The sequence below is a fragment of the Argentina silus genome (genome assembly GCF_951799395.1).
Source record: "Argentina silus genome assembly, chromosome: 10".
Taxonomy (NCBI): Eukaryota; Metazoa; Chordata; class Actinopteri; order Argentiniformes; family Argentinidae; genus Argentina; species Argentina silus.
Genome location: NC_139664.1, coordinates 14,782,108 through 14,800,769, shown reverse-complemented (window position 1 = coordinate 14,800,769; position 18,662 = coordinate 14,782,108). Strand labels below are relative to the sequence as shown.

Genomic DNA, 18,662 nt, shown 5'->3' with positions numbered 1-18,662 from the left:
CTAAAGATCATGTTTTATCAAAAAGGAAAACACGTACACAAAAAGATTCAGTCAGAGGGATTTTATATTAATGACTTTGATAACCTCAACAAGCACAATTGAAAGTAAATAATAGGCAATAGCCCATTATCGTGCTTTAGACAAAATGGCAGACAAATTCACAGACCTTGTGCGTTTCTTCCAGGGAGACATGTAAAGGAGAGAATAGTTCCTTTTTAAACAAACATTATCACAAATGTTGCATTATGAGAAAAGTTTGACCAAGGTAGCAATAAGAGGTAACATGATATTTAGTAAATGAGAGTAGCAAGGTACGTGTTCTTTTCACAGAGCAGACAGTCCCTTCAAATGAAGAAAAGGCCCCCTTCCATGTCAATCTCCAGCACTTTCTGTCTAAAGCTGTTTGCTACGAGATACAGCAACCACCTGTCAGTCATTCACTCTGGGCGCTAGGCAGCACTCAGCATTAGAGAAAACACACAGAATCACCAGCCAACTAGGTAACACTGAGCCCTCAACCACCGGCCAGACAGTTTGAGAGCCAGCCAATAAAATCCCTTGGAGGCCCCACTCTGAATGAGATCCATGGTGATGCTTTTATGAAAGAAAATAGAATTAGTAGTACTAATTCTATGGCTTGCCCCCACATTGCCTCTGAGTCAAATGTATTGCACTTTCATCTGAGCTGAAGCACTGTGCTGTATTTTTAAATACTGACTGATCATTAATGCAAGGGGGATCAGATTTTCATAGCACAACAAACTACAATAAACAATAAAACCATAAATATACATACAATATTGTTTTGCAAAGCATCCAAAATCATCTTAAAATGGGGTTGTTTAAATAAAAAGTTGCTCCACTTTGGAAAGACAATTAAATTACAAGACTGGCAACAGGAATTTGAGATACGTTTGAGGTACTGTATATACAGTACAGTAATACATGTTTCAAATATGAATTTTAATGAATTGTACTTTGTGTAAACTGTAACAGGTAGAGATACCCAGAGATGGGATTCCATCTCTATAGAATCATCCATTTTGTTGCATACAATGTTACTCATGTGGGGAGGAATAACTTCAGATTCAACAACATACTGTACTGTAGGCTTGCCATCAATTCAGCCTGGTCCCAGCAAAACACAATCAATTTATTAGAAAATTGAAAAAGCTGTCAGCGCCATTCAGTCCTTCCCATTGGAATGTTGACCAGTTGAGGTCAGCAGAAACTAGGGGGTTGCAGCCTTGCTGGTGTTACATTAAGCTGGGATAGATAGGGCACCCTCGGAGTGGCTGGAGTGGAGGAAATACGGGACCAGAGAGAAGTTCTTCATGGTGATGTCCTGGGTGATACCAGCATCCTGCATATCAAACCTGTTAACAACACAAAGTCTGTTGAGCATTTTGAAGACCAAACAATACAGAAAAACAAAAAGAAAATGGCTAGCGACTATAGTTAAATAGTCCTTCACATAAGTCTCCTCATTTCATACGACACCTACAGTAACATCTGTTTCTCACCAGTCGCCAGCAGAGATCATGTAGTAGACGGGCGGTTTGGCTGTGTCAGTGAAGGTGGACGGCTGGCCCAGGCTGAAGGCCCCAGCGTTGTTGAAGATGAGCCAGTCTCCCACACTCAGCTCAGGCAGCAGACACTGCTCCACCACCTGGTCCAGGTCATCACCTGACGGCCCCCACAGCCTACTGGCAAACACTGGCTCCTCCAACACCGGGCTCTGACACAGTGACAAGAGATCAAGACACTATTTAAGGCACTTTTCAGATGTGAAATTGGGATTTAATTGAATTTCTACTTGTTTACCGAATTGAGACGAATGGCGATATATAGCTGTCATCTAGCTGAAACCCTACTCACCCTGTGCACAGACGGGGCCGGAATCACATGTTCGGTCAGCTTGCTGGCGAAGGATCCGTACACCCCGTCATTCATGTAGTACAAGAACTCTGGCTCGTCGTTTGGAGACGGTTCACCTGTGGAGACAAATGGCGGACAAGACAGTGTGATGAGAGAAAGGGAAACACAACGTGAAAAGATCAGGATCTGTCTAAAACGAGATTCAACACATGCCAGAAAGAGAGACAGGTAGATGCCACTAAAACAGAAAAACAGAAACAAACATGCCACTGACCATGTGACTGATCCTGACGATCCCGGGCCACTACGTCCTTGGCGATGATGTTGACAGCCAGAGTGAAGGAGGAAGAGACAAAGTAACTGCCTGGCTCAGCCATGATGGAGACACCAGACGAAGGGGGAAAGTACAGGTCCACCAGCGGCTTGATTGCACTGTTAATCTGTGCCAAGGAGAAAATTCACATTCAACAAACTTTCCATCAGTGCCTTGAGCCTAAGAGGCATTCATCTATAATAATGATAATACATCACTAGTGCAAGTACAATGTCAGAAGCGGGAACAGGCATGTGTCCACTGGACCATTTAATAGCCCTGCAGTAATCCATTCAGCATTATGTAACCAGCACAGACACACATAATGACCTGTTTTAGCTGAATCTCTGAGCCACAAAAGCCACCTCCAATATCCAGGATCTTCATACTGAAGCCCATATCCTCCTGAAATAAAATGAACAAATACATGTTAATTTCATGTCAACACAGGAGAGTGGTCAATGTTTCTTGATGTCTCCCGCCTCCTCACACATGTACATACAAACTCTACACACAACTCTAACTCACCCCCATATCAAAGACACAGCGAGCATCAGAGACTGCGTGGCTATAGGCCTGGGGGTCCTCACAGGAGCAGGGGATGTGGAACCTGGGTGGGGACAGTAATACAATACAAATTGGTTCATTGATCCATCCATCCATCCATCCATCCATCCATCACTCTGAGGCAATGCTGATGATGATGGCATCGTAAGACTCACCTGACCCCCACCACCTGGACACCCAGCTCCTTGGCACGCTCCAGCAGGTGTCTACAGTCCTTCAGGGTGGAGCCGAACGTCATGCTCATCTCCTCCCCCTGGCCGAAAGCCTCTGTGGCCACCTGCAGCAGCAGCCTGACCAGAGAGACAGGAAAATATGTTAGGCTGAAACAACAAGACTAACACTCCTACTAAAGACAGGAAGACGGTTGGAGAAGCCACTTCCTAAAATCATTCTAACAGTATTACACAGAGCAAAATAGGATGGATTTTTTGTTGTTGTTGACTGTGTTGAGTTTGTCAAGTTGAAAGTGAGAAGTGACGACTCTCGGCTCTACAGGGATGCTTACTTGGCACTGGGGTGACAGCGGGCAATCTTGCGTAGCTCCGCTTCGTTGTCACATACCAGGAGATCAATACCGTTCATGGCAGCATACTTTATCTGGGACAGCTGTTTGCACACACCGCTATAGACGATATCTTCAGAGGGAATGCCATAGCCCTGCACAAGCTCCAACTCCAGCTGGAAAACGATACATTTGTTTTGATGAACGAATCCTGGCATGCAATGTGGCCGCAAATTACACATGCCTCCACTAGATGGCGCTATGTTCAATTTCATGGCCGATTAAGTAGGGTATTTTTAAAGTGAATTCAAACAGATAAAGAAGTGTAACTGATGTCATCTATAGGGACAGCACTTGAACCTGTAGAACCTGTATTTGCTTAAAACCTGTGGAAAGGTTGGATGAATGTTATCGCAGTGTTTTTAGAGGGAGGGTGCAGACCTTGTTGGTGCAGATGAAGCCAGTGCCGAGGGCAGCTAGGATTTCGATGACAGCCGGGCTGCTGTTGCATTTGACAGTATAGAAGGGTCGGATCTGGGACATGTGGGTTCGCCAGCGAACATGCTGTCTCATTATGATCCCCAAGTCTGCCACGAAAAACACATTCTTCTCAGCCTGAAGGAGAAACAAAAATAAGTTTTGAGTTGTCTTGAATGGCATGATGTACAGTGTAATAGTCAAGTAAGCAAAGAAAGCATTTCAAGGCTTCACATGCCCTTCTCGAACTTACCAGCGTTTGTTCATAAATATGATTATCAATCACATCGCTGAGTGCTGCGGCTCCCTCCAGCAGAGCGATGGAGTAATTTGGTTCATCAGTTAGTCCTTTCATCTCATCCGTTCTCTGCTAATCCGACAATCATAAAGAATGTTGCCTGTCTGAAGTGGTCTCTGAGCCCCTGGGTCCTAGATGTATGCAACAAACTGGAAAATAAATGAAAAGAGGACACTTACAATTCGTGCCAGATTTTTTTTCTTCTTCTTCATTTAAGCCTTACAAGGGAGCAATATATATATATTTGTGAATTCTTCAACATAAGGCTGTTCTCAAAATATTTCCAAAAGCCTTTAGAATGGCATTCCCTGTGAACCAAGCTATTTCTGAGAGTAGCCAATCAGAAGCCATGGTGGGCATCACGTTATGGGGCTGCATAGAGGAGCTCTGAATGTCTGCACAGCCACTGTGAAAACAAGAACACTGGGGCAGGGAGTTCGTTTACTTTACCATCAATTACTCCCAACAATTATGATTAATCCCGCTGGCAGTGACCCATAAAGGTTTCTTTTGATGGCATTAGTGGGGTACAATACCAGCGGCATGGGTGTCAGATCTCTACTTTCGATAATGTTAAACAATGTGTCATTGGGGCATTGTGACCAAGTTGGTCTAACCTAGATGTGCACTGTAAGGTGCAACAGGGAGACAATATGTCTGGATAATCTACATGAAATTAAATTAAATGACTACCACTACTGACATTTCTGACAGCAGTGGGTACAGAGGGGTGCAGCCAGCGCTTTCTCTCTGCAGAACACTACTGTTGGAGCTTCGTTGACAGTTCTAAACTCAGACACAGCTCTGTGACAGCAAGCTAGAAACTGCCTCTAAGAAACTAGCACAATCATTTCTAGCTGAGTCATGGCTAAAACATCTCAGCAATCTTAGGGTCTCAAGACAATGTCACAGTCAAACCAAGACAAATGACAAACATGTCTTATTGTTTAATTAACAAAAGCTTTTCTGCAACTTGAAAATGCTGAACTGTACCACATTTGTATCCAACTCACATGGACAAGTCCGCAGATGGATCTGTCCCACTATCAGCTAGGATCCCAAGGTGGCTCGGCGTTGAAGTCGAACGGCTCTCGGTAGAGAGCCGCCCCTATGCCCACTGGGTAGTTGTTGTACACCTGCACAGAACACAATAACTCATGAGTTCAGAGGAATGACCGAGGTAAAATTCGGAGGAAACCAAATGAAGTGTGAAACGAAAATACATGACATTTGTTAGCTATATACAAACGTGTAGTTAAGACGTGTTTTTTTTTCCTCCATTTGGCATTTCTAAAACAGGCGTCATCTCTAAGGGGCCCTAAATAAATCATTCACAAATCATAACTTGTCAAGTTATAAAATAGCTACATTTCATGAATTTAGATCAGTACCAACGTTAGTGTTTTCAAAGTAATAACATCTCAAACAAAACATGCTGCTATGATTAACGTTAGCCAGCCTCGAATGCCAACTCAGCAGACGTTACCAGTGTGACAGGTCCCATGTATATTGCCTATTAAAGTAACTATATCTTACAGTACATATCACTGGCCGATGAATTACTTTACTTTAATTCAATAGCAAACAAACGTTAACTTCTACAGAAAATCAAGTTCCACGCATAGGCTCCTATGCCTCGTACAAGTTATCAGTTATAGCTATGGCAAAATGTCATACAAAAGCTGTATCCTCAACCACCACCACCATACTGGCTAGGATTTGTTAGCTTGCTAGCTAACGTCACCCTGACAACATTTCAAGCAATCGTAGCTAGCACGTTAGCTTGATTGTCTATCACTTTCATATGCTATATATATGTATCTATAGTAAGATAACTAGCTAGCTAGCGTTATTTGTAAACACACATTTGACAAGAAGGAGCTCCTTATCCGAACTAACTAGCTAGCCGTTCCCTTCCCATTTATAGCCAATGACATTAGCTAGCTTGCTAGTTCCTATATCGTAAAAAGGCTAACATTAGCATACATAGCTCGCTAACTACTTACGTAAGATAAAAACCCAATTTTTGGGGTAGATCGTTTTTTCCTTTTAGGCGGAATTTTTAAAAAGTGATGGTACTCAAAGAGGAAAACAAAAAGGCCATGAACGCCGATGTTGTAGAGGAAATGTGTGGCTGGCCGAGCCCTTTCAAAGCTATACGCAGCGCGAAACTGTCGAGGTTGAGAGAGGAGACAGAAAGAAGAAAAGGGGCATGCGAAATGACAGGAGAAGGGGGCGGGGTTTCGAGCTGTCAAAGCAAACGGCAGTGAAAGCGAGACATATGTAGGTTTATTCCACAGCAGAAAGTAGATTAGAGAATACCTTTTCGAACATTTCATGCATTCTATCAATGTTTAGTATATTTTATCATGACAGCCTATCATAAGCGCCGTTGACTCTACTGAGTCAAATGCAGGCTACATATAATAAATGATAAATTATCTTAAACTATAGCTAAATAATTTGAAGACATAAAACACATACTTTTTTTGTAAAATGTCTATGAATACCAGTTCCTATTATTACCTTAGTTATTACTTACGTCTTCATCTTTCTCCCACGGCAAAACCTCAAAATTAGAATTATACTGTCCGGCAATTCTCACTGGAACTCCAGTCGTGTATTCTGGGAATGGCGCATTTGTCAAACTTTAAGCGCTTAAGAGTACATTTCATGTGTTTTAAAATATCAAATTCTTGATTTTCATCACGTCCTTGCCCCTGTCGAGTTCGTGAAGTTTTGCTACCCTCTGACGACTGAGGACTTGGACGCAAGGATGAATATTTTCCAGACAATTATTTGCATGTCTCCTTTCTTGCCATCTATTGGTGGAGGAGGGTCTAATCCTACTTTGAAAAACTTTGGAACCAACCATTTTCAATGGTCGGTGCAGTGGTTTGACACACCAAAACAGTAATCTGCCTGTAACATCAATAATAATTGGGTGTAATTGGGTGCCTTTATACCTATAGTTTATAGTAACGCTATAACTTTGTAAATGCAAATTGAATGACCCCAAATATATGATGCTCTAGCTGTGCACACATCAACCAAAGAGCATTGTGGTGAAGGCTGAGATTATGCAAACATTGACAGAGTGGTAACCTGTCTATCAATGAATCAATTAATATCTCTCTAACAACATATTATTTCTAGAATTTTTTGGGAAAACATACTGTCAATGTTCACCTTACGTTTTCTCATCTTGAAGCCTTGGATTATCTACCTTGTTTTACTACACAGAGACACTTGTTTTCTGCTGACTAGTTGATGTCCAGTCCAACGTCCAGCAATGTCCGCAGTACTGGATGTTCTGAAGATGTGTTGAGGCATTGTTCCAGGGGGAACAATGGATAATGACAACTCAAGTATTTTGTGGGTAATCCTGCACAATGTTACCAGTAAAAAATAATTTTGAGAAATGTTTTACAGAATAGACAGGCACTGTTTATTGTATTCCAATTCAAACAAACTGTAACAATGTCCAACATATGCAGTGTTGTACCAACAAAACATGCCTGGATTTATACTTTAGAGATTAGAACAATGCTCAATTGACTCTCAATTGGCCATGTGTTTGAAAATGTAGATGGAGAAGATCCATAGAAATGATGGAGTTAGACAGCCTAGCCTTATACCGCATCCCCTATTTCATGAAATATGTAGTATAAACAGATGAAGGCTAACTGTATGTGCAAAGTCCAAAACCAGAAGTTAATTGTTTATCTCAGGCTGTGACTGAAGATACTGTAAGTGTAAACTCATTCACAATGTCAGGTGAACTATGGGTAAAGGCAAGGGAAAAATACACATCAATATGTTTTTGTTTATTTTACTCGCACAAAATTATTGCTTAGGCTATTGTCAATTTCTCCTCTGGACCACAACACAAAAGCTGTTCCGAGTTTTGTGTCTTTTCCCCCCTCAGACTGTAAATGAGAGTATGTATGGAGTCTAATCACACATAGAATCTAAAGTGGCTTCCAGTAAAACATGATTTTTGATTTCCATTGTTTAGATCATAATAGCCACAGCTACTGAGCGCTCGCCGTTGAGTCGTGTGTACCGCCCACTGTGAGTGAAAACACTCCAGTGCCTGCATTGTGCAACAGGAATTCTCATTTGCAAACACCATATTACATCAAAACACTGCCCCACTCAAGCCTATGTAGATTACATACCCAGTTAGTCTGACCAACAGCCCTGTGGTAAGAAAACAAATAGCCTACTGTTACATGGAATGAACCAACATTCCCCTACAGGGAAACGGGACAAATCTGTCTTTACTGATAATCAGTTAATACAGTCCATGACAAATCATGACAAGTTTCAACACCAGTTCAACTCAGGTGTTGTAGAGAACAGTATACATAATATGCCATTTTGAAAAGACATCTTTTTTCTCTGCTAATAGATAAAGTATATGATGACATTCACACGTGTCTTCTTACATTAGTGATTAGGTGAAGAGTGACTCCACTATTTACTGTATGGTGGAGGTATGGGGAGGTGGGAGTGGGTCGATCCTAGAATATATAATCAACCTTTTGTCTTGGTTTTATGCAATGGGCCTTGATGTCGTACTTGTTGTTAATGCTCTGAGTTATATCATGTTGCCCTAGCCTTCTCACATTTGCCAAAGAATGTTGCGAAGTAAAAGAACTCTAAACAGACCTTTTCTCTGAGCTGAATGTTGAGCAGGGTCAAATAAAAGCTACTGGTTGCATGCATTCAACTAAAGCACTGAATTTTGCAGGCAGGCATAACTGCTCATAGTAAAGGTAAATTGCAGTTCATATCATTTCCTAATATTTATAATTATTAATAACTCAAAATAATCCGCTGCCATTCAAAAATGTGGACGCATTTCAAAATGTGATTTTTTCTTTATATAGGACAATTAATATGATTGTCTAAAAAACAACAAAATATTATGCATATTGATTGATTTACAGCTCTGAGTTTAAACACCTTGAAAACTGAACTTATCAAGAAAAAACAAGTGTTTTAGTCTCTAATATTTTTTGGAATTCATTTATCTATGATTCTGGACTGAAGCGTTCCAAAGACATGTCCTTGTAACAAGGATAGCAAAGTGGTTGCCAAATAGATCCAATCTACAACACAATAGGCTAATACTTATCTCAAACTATTACCCTTTTATAACCTGCCATCCTCTTTCTGCCTAGACTGTCCAAATTGATTACTGTATTGTCAAAAAGTTGCTCTCAGAAGAAATGTTTAAGAGCATACAATGGCCTATGGACAATCATGTTAGAGGACCTAAACAGCTTAGTGAATAGAACATGTTTAATCTTTGATTGAAATTAAATAAACTGTCAGACATTTTCTACTTGTGTATGCATTTTGTTTTGTGTACTTATACAGCAGTGATTCACAGTATCAGTGAAATCATCTCATGTGGTACTGATATGTCAGCGTCACAGAGGTGAGTGAGAAATCACTATCACCAAGCCCATGGGTAAAGTTCAAACATGTGATATGTACAGGTAAGACACTGTATACAAAGCAGGAGGACTAGAGGGAGCTCAGACCTGGGAAAACACGTGAGCAAAATAGAATAAAAACTCTTAATTTTGTGTTATGTTTTTGATAAAGAGATCATGCTTATCAAACACAATTGAAAAGGGAACATCTCAAGACATTTTAGGATGCAAGAAGAGGAGTAGCTTCATGCAGCTTCTTGACCATTCTTGCAGGCACTGTAAATCTTGAAAGGTACAGTAGAACTGTGTAGCCTATATGATACATTATTTGAATCTCCATTTGATGAAAAAAGCAAAGGCCTAAAACATGGATGCCTGTTGAAACCCAGTTTTGAACTGATTAATGTCCTTCATACAGAGATTTTTCAGGACACTACCCTGACCCCTGCATAAGGCAGTTTTTGTTGAGGAAATGCCTTTCCCTAGATTGGTGCTGTCCCAGTCTTTAGCCTCAATGAATGATTACAGTGCGCGTGCCCAGACATGTCCCTGCAGACTGGCCTGTGTCCAACAGTGGGCAAACCCACCCTGTCGTTTGATCTGTGGGGTCGGCTCCAGCCAGACCAGGCATTGTATCCCAAACAATGCGCCCCAGACCTACTGAACTATAAACATATCCCTTTGTGGGGTTTTCCTTGAATTCTGAGCTGGAGACACCCAAAGTCAGGAAACTGGACCCCTGTCCAAATTTAGAAAGTCAATACCTCATAAGCTCAAGCTGACTTGGCATTCAAGATTGTCTGTGTTCTTGTCCTCATGTCTTGAAATTATAGCTTCTACCCAAACCATTGGAGTCAATTCCATATTAAAGTCCATACCTCATTTAACTGCAGAATGTAAACATTCTGAGATACCTTGTGCAATAGATTTTGTATCATTTAAATAAGTCAAGTGAAAACAGTGAAAATAAATGTCACTTTTCAATCGTTGTACAGGAATTCCAGTTCATCCAATTGAATTGTCCTCAACAATGGCACTTACTTCTTTTTGCTAATACCACTTTGTCAAATTATTAACTTCTAGCAAGTTACGTATTTACTTTGCACTCTGTACTTTTAAGAAAGGTGTGCAATGTTGCCCCTTTGTCAATGTTTTCCCTTGTTGGCTAAACATATTCTGTAGTACATCTTCCATGCCAGCTGAGGTCGTTGGTCTTTTTTTCGATGAGCAAGCTACCACTTTGCTACTACCATCCCCCTCGAAAGAGATCTTCCTGTTCCTCATCTCATCACCTGACTTTGAGTATATGATGCTGTGAAAGACACTATGAAGATTTAACCATAGCAATTGCACACTAGTACAATTGATTTGTATATTGAGATATTGTTCTCATTTGAACTCAGGTAAGAAATCTGATAAATGTCACTGGTATGTTGTTTACCTAGCTAGCCTGTAGCCAGCTAATTCTGATGCTCTATCAAATATAGCTGTAGCTATGCTTGCTGATGATGGGGACAGCCAGTTAGCTCGTTTTAGCAGGTAACTTACGTTAGCATATGAAGCTAGCTGGCAAGCTGGAAGATAATGTTGATAAGCGACAGTAGCCAAAGTCTCCTCTACAGACTTTTACTTATCATGTCTACAGCCAGTGATAGATAACATGTCAGATATTATACAGAACTTAAGCTTGTTGATGCGATTTTTGGCTACAAAGACAGACAGCAGGCAAGTCAAATGACTTAAGACTTGATCAGCTGATCACTTGCAGTGATATGTTTTTGGTGTGTGTCATAAACAGCTAGCTAGCTATCTAGCTATCCATCCAGCCAGTTCTGTGTCGTAAATGAGGTCGATTTTGTCTAGGTAGATACGTCAGTCTCTATCAGGGTCGGCTGAATGTTAAGTAATAGTTGTGGCGTGATGTATATGATATATCATGCTTGCGAGTCATGAAAGATAAAGTACGTTTGCTAGTTCCAGTACAGATCAGAGCTAGAGTTGATGCTTAGTAATATGTAGTGATGGTTTCTCTCTCTCATTTAGCGTCACTAGTTTGAAACCACTATCAGGATTTTGCTTGACCTCTCCAGTCCTATACATTACTGCAGATTGCAGAATGAGGACGATGAGGAGAGAAGGCCACATTAATAGTAAATGCAGAGATGCACTCCAAGAATGATAGAATAACTGAGTTTCTGTTTGACAAACTGAAGATGAACAGACAATTAAGCATTTTCAAATAGAAATGTAATTTTTTTTTGTCTTATAGTACCACCCTTGATTCAGAGCTGAGCTAGTAAGCAGTTAGTAGCCATGACAGAGTTCTGGTTGATCTCAGCACCTGGAGAGAAGACCTGTCAGCAGACATGGGACAAGATGATGGTGGCCACCACTCGCACCAACAATCTCTCCACCAACAACAAGTTCAACATCCCAGACCTCAAGGTTGGCCTTATAACTGCAAAATTACCATCTACCATCTCCTTCCCTATGTTACAGTACTTGAGAAATGCCTGTCTGTTGTATGATTTTTGGTAATTAAAAGTAAACTCAGAGATATGGCATCATCATACACAGTGGGGCTACTTTCTGCTTAACAAAATTAAAATCTGCTGCGACAGGCAATAGCTGCTCTCTCCCTATTTGCACCCCTTCTTCAGGCATGACCACATTGGTAATGGTAAGAGCCAATAGTGGTTGTCGTGACAGTTGTTTTTTATTTAGTTTCTTTATTGTTGCTGTGAATGATAATGTCATATTAATGAGTACCTTTAAGCTTTGCTTCTGCAAAGCATCCAGAGTTGTTTGAAGTGAAGACTGATTATTACTCCCTGTGCCGTGAGGTGAAGTCACCCCACTGACCTCTCTGCCACGTGGGGTGCAGGTTCTCCTGGAACTGTTTGCAACGCATGAAAGAGCCCCAACAAAAGTGGCGCCATCCTAAGCACATGGGCCCCTGAATGTCACTGCTGGGTGACTAACTCTCAGATGTCACTGTGAAAACAATCTCAGAACACTGTATATACTTTCCATTCCCTTTTTTCTTTTGATTAATAGGTGGGAACGCTAGATGTCTTAGTTGGGCTGTCAGATGAGCTGGCCAAACTGGACTCATTTGTTGAAAGGTACGCTGAAATGTCCCAACCAGCACTCAACCGTGATTACTACAGCAGTACTTTCTACAGAGCTATTAGTACTGGTGTAATCATTATTAATAACCATTTGTATTGAGTACAACCTGTCCATTGTGTAGCAACATAAACACATCTTGTTGAAGAGCCTAACCTGTGAGGATTTAGTCCAGTCAGAATCTCTAATCCCTCCCCTTACCTTCTTACAATGAGGAATTTCACACAGCCATGAGGCTACCATGCCCACAGACTAAAGTTAGCAATTTACAGTTTGGTGACACACCAGCATCTCTTTCCTCAGTGATATTTAAACCCGATGACTTATGGTTGGTGGTTTGAAGAGGTTATTTATAATCTTTGGAAATCTTGATGTCCAAAACTCACACAGACTGAGCCTTGGTTCCTCTGTAGACATTCAGACTCTCTGGGAAATGCCAACTGTAGCAACCCAGTCCTCATGAGGCAATTTCAGCCTTTTTTTTTATTTTTTAACCCATCAGTAAAAATACGAGGAGGAGGTTGAGAATGCTTTTTCAGACAGATGCAGATATTCTTGTATCACTCACTAGGTGGGAATATTCTATAGAACTTCAACTTTGGGGTTTCAACCAGAGCCTATGAGTGCAATGTGTCTGAAATGCAGACAGATATTAAGGTAGAATATGGATATAATATGGAAGATATAAAAGCAGTTCCTGCACCCTGATCAGTGCCTCCACTACGTACTGCTTTGATGTCTTCTCCAAAGTGTCATATGAAAACATGGTATGTCATGAATCGCCCTATCAGTACTGTGTGATCCTTTTGATGTGAGAGGTGCTTACTCGGCTTGACTCTTTGAATGTCTCTGGGCCGTTCACAGTGTGGTGAAGAAGGTGGCTCAGTACATGGCGGATGTGCTGGAGGATAGCCGAGACAAAGTTCAGGAGAATCTGCTGGCCAATGGAGGTGGTTATTACTCAGTGCACATGATAATTTATTCAGCAATTCCACTTTTGACCTGTTGCTAGAGAATGGTATCAAATGTTGATATTAATTATAACAGAAGTAAATTGTGTAATAACAAAAACGTATAAATATGACAACCAAACTCTTTCCCTGTATAACAATGGCTTCACGTGACTCTTGATTCCTATCATAGTTGATCTCGTCACCTACATCACAAGGTTTCAGTGGGACATGGCCAAGTACCCCATCAAACAGTCACTGAAGAACATCTCTGAAATCATATCTAAGGTAAGTCTTTCACCCACACTCAGTAGATAATATTCATAACAAGCTAGTTTAACAGATTCTTTGTAACTGACATGTAACCCTAACCCTATTGCACTTCTACTTACTACCTTTTAGTAAATCTGTTGATGCACTTTGAGCGCACTATCTTTGCATGAGCCATATTCTGATCCTAATTCCTTGACCCTTCTGTGTCTTCAGCAAGTGACTCAGATTGACAATGACCTGAAGGCCAGAGCATCAGCCTACAACAACCTGAAGGGGAACCTTCAGAATCTGGAGAGGAAGAATGCGTGAGTCAAGTCCTTCTACTCACTCATTTCTTCACTCAGAGCATTGCCGTTTTGCCCTTTGCAGTATGTAGCCTATTGGTTCTGAATATTGATACACCCTATTTCAACATATTGATACTGTAAACCCTTTTTAAGATTAATGGCTCAGCATATTTATACACCCTATTTGACCCAATTAACCTTATTAGTGGTATTTTGATTTAAATATCTCAGTTTAGTTGTTTGTCACATGTTTGCGATAATATTTTATGTCATTAGGGGGAGCCTGTTGACGAGGAGTCTAGCTGACATTGTCAAAAAGGAAGACTTTGTACTTGACTCTGAGTACCTGATCACTATGCTGGTGGTTGTACCAAAGTAAGTATTGATTTTGAATTGCTTGAAAATTCACTTTAGACATTTCATTGTACAAGAAACACATTTATGTTTGTGTCTTTTGCTAACAATTCCGGTCTTTCTAGGACAGGTTATGCTGACTGGCAGAAAGAGTATGAAACACTCGCTGAAATGGTGGTACCCCGATCCACAAAGTAAGTGTAGTCAAAGTAAGTGTATTCAATGCATGTGTTTTGCTGGTCATGATGTTATTTAAATCTTTGTACATGTCTTTTTCTCTCTGTTTACTACTTGTTGATGATGTAGCCTGCTGTTTGAGGACCATGACAGTGGCCTGTTCAGCGTCACCCTCTTTAGGAAGGCCATTGATGACTTCAGACACAAAGCCAGAGAGAACAAGTAAGAGACATCCTGTCTACTGCTTAGAGAATAACAGACATACGCACATCTCACAGAACATGCTGCAGGTGCCAATAATTACCATTGACCTTATCTGATCAAGAACTAAGAATTTTAATTGTGGTACTATCACAGCCTCAAAACTTCAAAAACGTGGTTACCTGTCATTAGTCAGCCATGTGGTGTGTTAAGTGTATTATTTTGGCCCCATCCATTGAGCGATGTGTGTTAGTAGGAGGCACAGGTTTCTGGTAAGTCCAGCAGTGCTTTGCTGAAGCTGATCTCAGTCTCCTCTTGGGGGGTGTCATCTTGTTTTGTTTCAGGTTCACTGTGAGGGACTTCCAGTACAACGAGGAGGAGATGAAAGCAGACAAAGAGGAGATGACACGGCTCTCCACAGACAAGAAAAAACAGTTTGTAAGTGATGTGGCAGGGCAGAATTGGGGGGGTGGACGGGGTGGACGGGGTCGGGGAGAGGAAATCATATAAAACATGTATGTATTGCAAAGCCACATCCGGGGGGGGGATTTTAACTTCTGGCCTCTAACCCTAAGTCTTAATTTCCCTCTGCAGGGGCCACTTGTCCGATGGCTGAAAGTGAACTTCAGTGAGGCATTCATCGCATGGATTCACATCAAGGCACTAAGAGTTTTTGTGGAGTCTGTCTTAAGGTATGATCATGCAGTCCCTACAGTAATCACTGAATAACATATGTTGTCCTGTTGTTTTGTTTGTGGTGGAGAGAGAGAGAGGGGAAAGATCACCTGACACCAGACACAGCCGTACTGTATATACAGATATAATCTCTGTGTATCTATCTGCCTGACAGCTGCTTGCTCACTTTGAAAATGTGACAGTGTGCTGTTACTGCCATTGATGTACAGTATTGGTCTTGTGCCTGCAGATATGGGTTGCCTGTGAACTTCCAAGCCATGCTGCTGCAGCCCAACAAGAAGAACATGAAGAAGCTGAGGGAGGTTCTGAATGACCTGTACAAACACTTGGACAGCAGTGCGGCAGCCATTATGGATGTGAGTTCCACAACCACTGTTCTCTCTGCATTAGTCATTTAGCTCAGCCAGTAAGCTGAGAAAACTTCAACAAATCATACAGCATGGTTAATTGCAGTCAGCACAGCTGTGCATTCCCAGTTCTTTCTAACCACTTACGAAGATTACCAAAATGCTGAAGATTGTTGTAAGCTGTTAGTGTCATATTGCTATGCTGTATATTTAACATTGGAGAACATTAGCAAAATAAAGTTTGGCCTCTAGTTCACAACCCCGTTATCGCAGTCGTGAATGCTTTTTCTAAGCAAATGGGCCATGTGTTGTGCTATCTTCTCTGTCTTCCAGACTGCCATGGACATCCCTGGTCTGAACCTTAGCCAGCAGGAATACTACCCCTACGTCTACTACAAGATTGACTGCAACCTGCTGGACTTCAAATAGAGTTGAACCGCCTGCTTTTGTCTTTATGTTGAGTGCAGACTAAACTTTTGTTTTCCTGTACATTTTCTCCTCATATTCTTTTCCCCTGTCCTCTCCTCCCCAAGATGGCACATGCTCTTGCCTCGACCCCCTCAGCTTTGCATGCTCTTTCTTTGTGGTTTAAGCCACCGAAGTGCTCCTGCCATGTGAACTAACTGGGGACAACAATTACCTAATTTGATGTCATTTTTAAAAATTTTGTTTACAGATTTTTTTTCAATATACAATACAATAAAAGTATTTACTTGACTAATATGTGCTGAAAAGAATGACATCTCTATTTATGGATTGGGTTTATTTAATGTGAAAAATAATATATTTTCAATCATTCCACTTCTGTGTTGTGCATATTGATAGCTACTGTACATCTTTGAGTGGTATTCATAGATATTTGTATGTGGGCAGTTTGGTATTTTACCCTCACATCTAAGCACATCTGGTACGTGTTTTTGAGGTATTAGTTCACCTTGGCAACAATTTGTGTTACAAAGATGCAATATATGTGTGTTGTCTCATGTTGTGTATATTTGATGTTAAAAGAGATATATATGTATGTGTAAACATTGTGTATGTCATGGATGAATAAACATGAATAATATGAATAAAACTGCTTGTTTGTCCATGATTTCTTCTGCACTTTTACCATAAATACACTCATATAGGGGCATGATCTAGCACAAGTTTATTCATAGGAAACATGGCCTTTCCAACCAAAGACAGCTGTTTTATGTTTTCCTGATGCTAAGCTGGGAATTAGGTTATGATAACAAACTAAAATTATATTTTAAGATTTTTAGATTGCTCACATTGAAAGAAACTTCTCATTTGTCTGGCTTTGTAGTGTGCACTGAAAATAAGGTGCAATATCGCCATCTACTGTGGTTCAATGAAATATGTATTGACAGTAATGGTCCAATAGGTCTGGATAGAAGGAGCCATGCTCCATGAGTCATGTGCACCCTCTACTGTAGAGCCAGGGGGCATTTATGGGAAGTTCCTGTTTAGAGAAATAGGAATGCACTTAGATTTCTGAAAACACTGTCCTGTGAACAGGCGGGGATCCCAATATGGATATGATTCCTCTAATAGGATTTGAGAGATGTTATAATAGTAGCAAGTAGTGTTTATTTATGCTATGTTTTTCATAGCTTTGTTATAAGGCATAGTCCAAACTGAAAATACATGCTGGTTTATTAGGGTTCATTTGAATATTGGTTTTATAATAATGTTGGCTTTTGCTACCTTTCAACAGTTTTTATCCTCAATGTTTATAACAACATTTGAAAAATACAGATTTGAAATACAAACTCAACTAATTCTAATCCATAGCATGTCACGTCTCATTCATAACCTCATGTTATGGTTATGAATCAGTGCCTCCAGATCACTGATCTACGAGGCTTGTTGGATGACTTACTTTATATGACTTACACTATATCAATGAAAACTGGAACACTCCCTTACAAAGGTCATGTGGATTTACTTGTATAGTACATCATCAGAATTGTTAAAATCATCATGTGATTGTTTAGTACTGCATACATCTGAACAGTAGTGTGTGTCCATTCATTTTAATAAATCTTTCTGATATCATTGTACTTTCTGAGTATGACTTTTCTTGTCCCCTTTCTGTATCACTGATGTTATATATAAGCCCATTGTCTGCGTGATCTCACCTGCTAGGACAAATCCTCCCTGTAGTGGGTGTGGAGAGGCACTACCTATGCTGAACGTACTGCTGCCTACCTTGTATAAATGTCACTATGATACAGGGGATACTGGCGGAGGGGGTTATGTTTGATATTTCCATGCATTATTCCATTCCATGCATTACAATGAGCCTGTCCTCCGATTTCTACCTCCACCAGCCTCCCCTGCTATGATATCATACTGTACACCACCCCTCCCTCCAAAGCTATGTTTGTCATTCTCTTCATTATCATTGTGTACAGTTTTTAGTATATTGTATATACATTTCACAACTGATGACTGCTATCTAAGCACCAAGAGGGAATCAGAACTGTTCTAATCAATGAATTGTTCCATCATTGAAGAACATATTATTTGAGTGCGTAAACATAATTTGAGAGAAGCCTGATCAAACCACATCTAATGGACAGTAGGGGGCGCAAGACAACAAAACTTGCTCAGGACCATTGACATTCAAAGTGAATATATGATCAATGTTGCCAAAAAGTGGTCTAATGTTGCAATTAATAGGGAACAGTCAGAGTGGGCTTTCAGCTAGGGCAAGTGCACTATGTCTTGCTGGCTTCCTCCTCCAGGCCTTTTGGTAGG

The 18,662-nt window shown here is 40.7% G+C and overlaps 2 protein-coding genes across 2 annotated transcripts; one reads left to right on the top strand and one right to left on the bottom strand.

Moving 5' to 3' along the window:
* Positions 1 to 22: 22 nt before the first annotated feature.
* On the bottom strand, positions 23 to 6,216 carry LOC310811515 (antizyme inhibitor 1-like). Its single transcript, XM_083679701.1, has 12 exons — positions 6,042 to 6,216; positions 5,049 to 5,171; positions 3,991 to 4,184; positions 3,702 to 3,875; positions 3,264 to 3,436; positions 2,914 to 3,048; positions 2,720 to 2,801; positions 2,522 to 2,596; positions 2,153 to 2,318; positions 1,879 to 1,994; positions 1,524 to 1,738; positions 23 to 1,376 (listed from the first exon to the last, which is right to left on the bottom strand). Exons 3-12 carry the CDS (start codon positions 4,090 to 4,092, stop codon positions 1,262 to 1,264), a joined length of 1,353 nt encoding a protein of 450 aa, XP_083535827.1. The 5' UTR covers positions 4,093 to 4,184; positions 5,049 to 5,171; positions 6,042 to 6,216; the 3' UTR covers positions 23 to 1,261.
* Positions 6,217 to 10,768: 4,552 nt separating this feature from the next.
* atp6v1c1a (ATPase H+ transporting V1 subunit C1a) lies at positions 10,769 to 16,947 on the top strand. Its single transcript, XM_083678466.1, has 13 exons — positions 10,769 to 10,885; positions 11,752 to 11,927; positions 12,540 to 12,607; positions 13,476 to 13,561; positions 13,755 to 13,849; positions 14,048 to 14,139; positions 14,398 to 14,496; positions 14,601 to 14,669; positions 14,782 to 14,874; positions 15,198 to 15,291; positions 15,448 to 15,545; positions 15,779 to 15,905; positions 16,230 to 16,947. The coding sequence occupies exons 2-13, from the start codon at positions 11,796 to 11,798 to the stop codon at positions 16,323 to 16,325; spliced, it is 1,149 nt and encodes a 382-aa protein (XP_083534592.1). The 5' UTR covers positions 10,769 to 10,885; positions 11,752 to 11,795; the 3' UTR covers positions 16,326 to 16,947.
* The last annotated feature ends 1,715 nt before the right edge of the window (positions 16,948 to 18,662 follow it).

Bases quoted from the DNA above. Each gene is read 5' to 3' on its own strand.
- LOC310811515 (XM_083679701.1), bottom strand. From the start codon at position 4,092: ATGAAAGGACTAACTGATGAACCAAATTACTCCATCGCTCTGCTGGAG. The intron at 2,597-2,719 runs GTGAGTTAGAGT...ATTTTATTTCAG, and splicing joins GCTGTGTCTTTGATATGGGG to GAGGATATGGGCTTCAGTAT. The intron at 1,995-2,152 runs GTCAGTGGCATG...TTGTCTCCACAG, and splicing joins TCGTCAGGATCAGTCACATG to GTGAACCGTCTCCAAACGAC.
- atp6v1c1a (XM_083678466.1), top strand. From the start codon at position 11,796: ATGACAGAGTTCTGGTTGATCTCAGCACCTGGAGAGAAGACCTGTCAG. The intron at 12,608-13,475 runs GTACGCTGAAAT...GGCCGTTCACAG, and splicing joins CTGGACTCATTTGTTGAAAG to TGTGGTGAAGAAGGTGGCTC. The intron at 15,546-15,778 runs GTATGATCATGC...TTGTGCCTGCAG, and splicing joins TTTGTGGAGTCTGTCTTAAG to ATATGGGTTGCCTGTGAACT.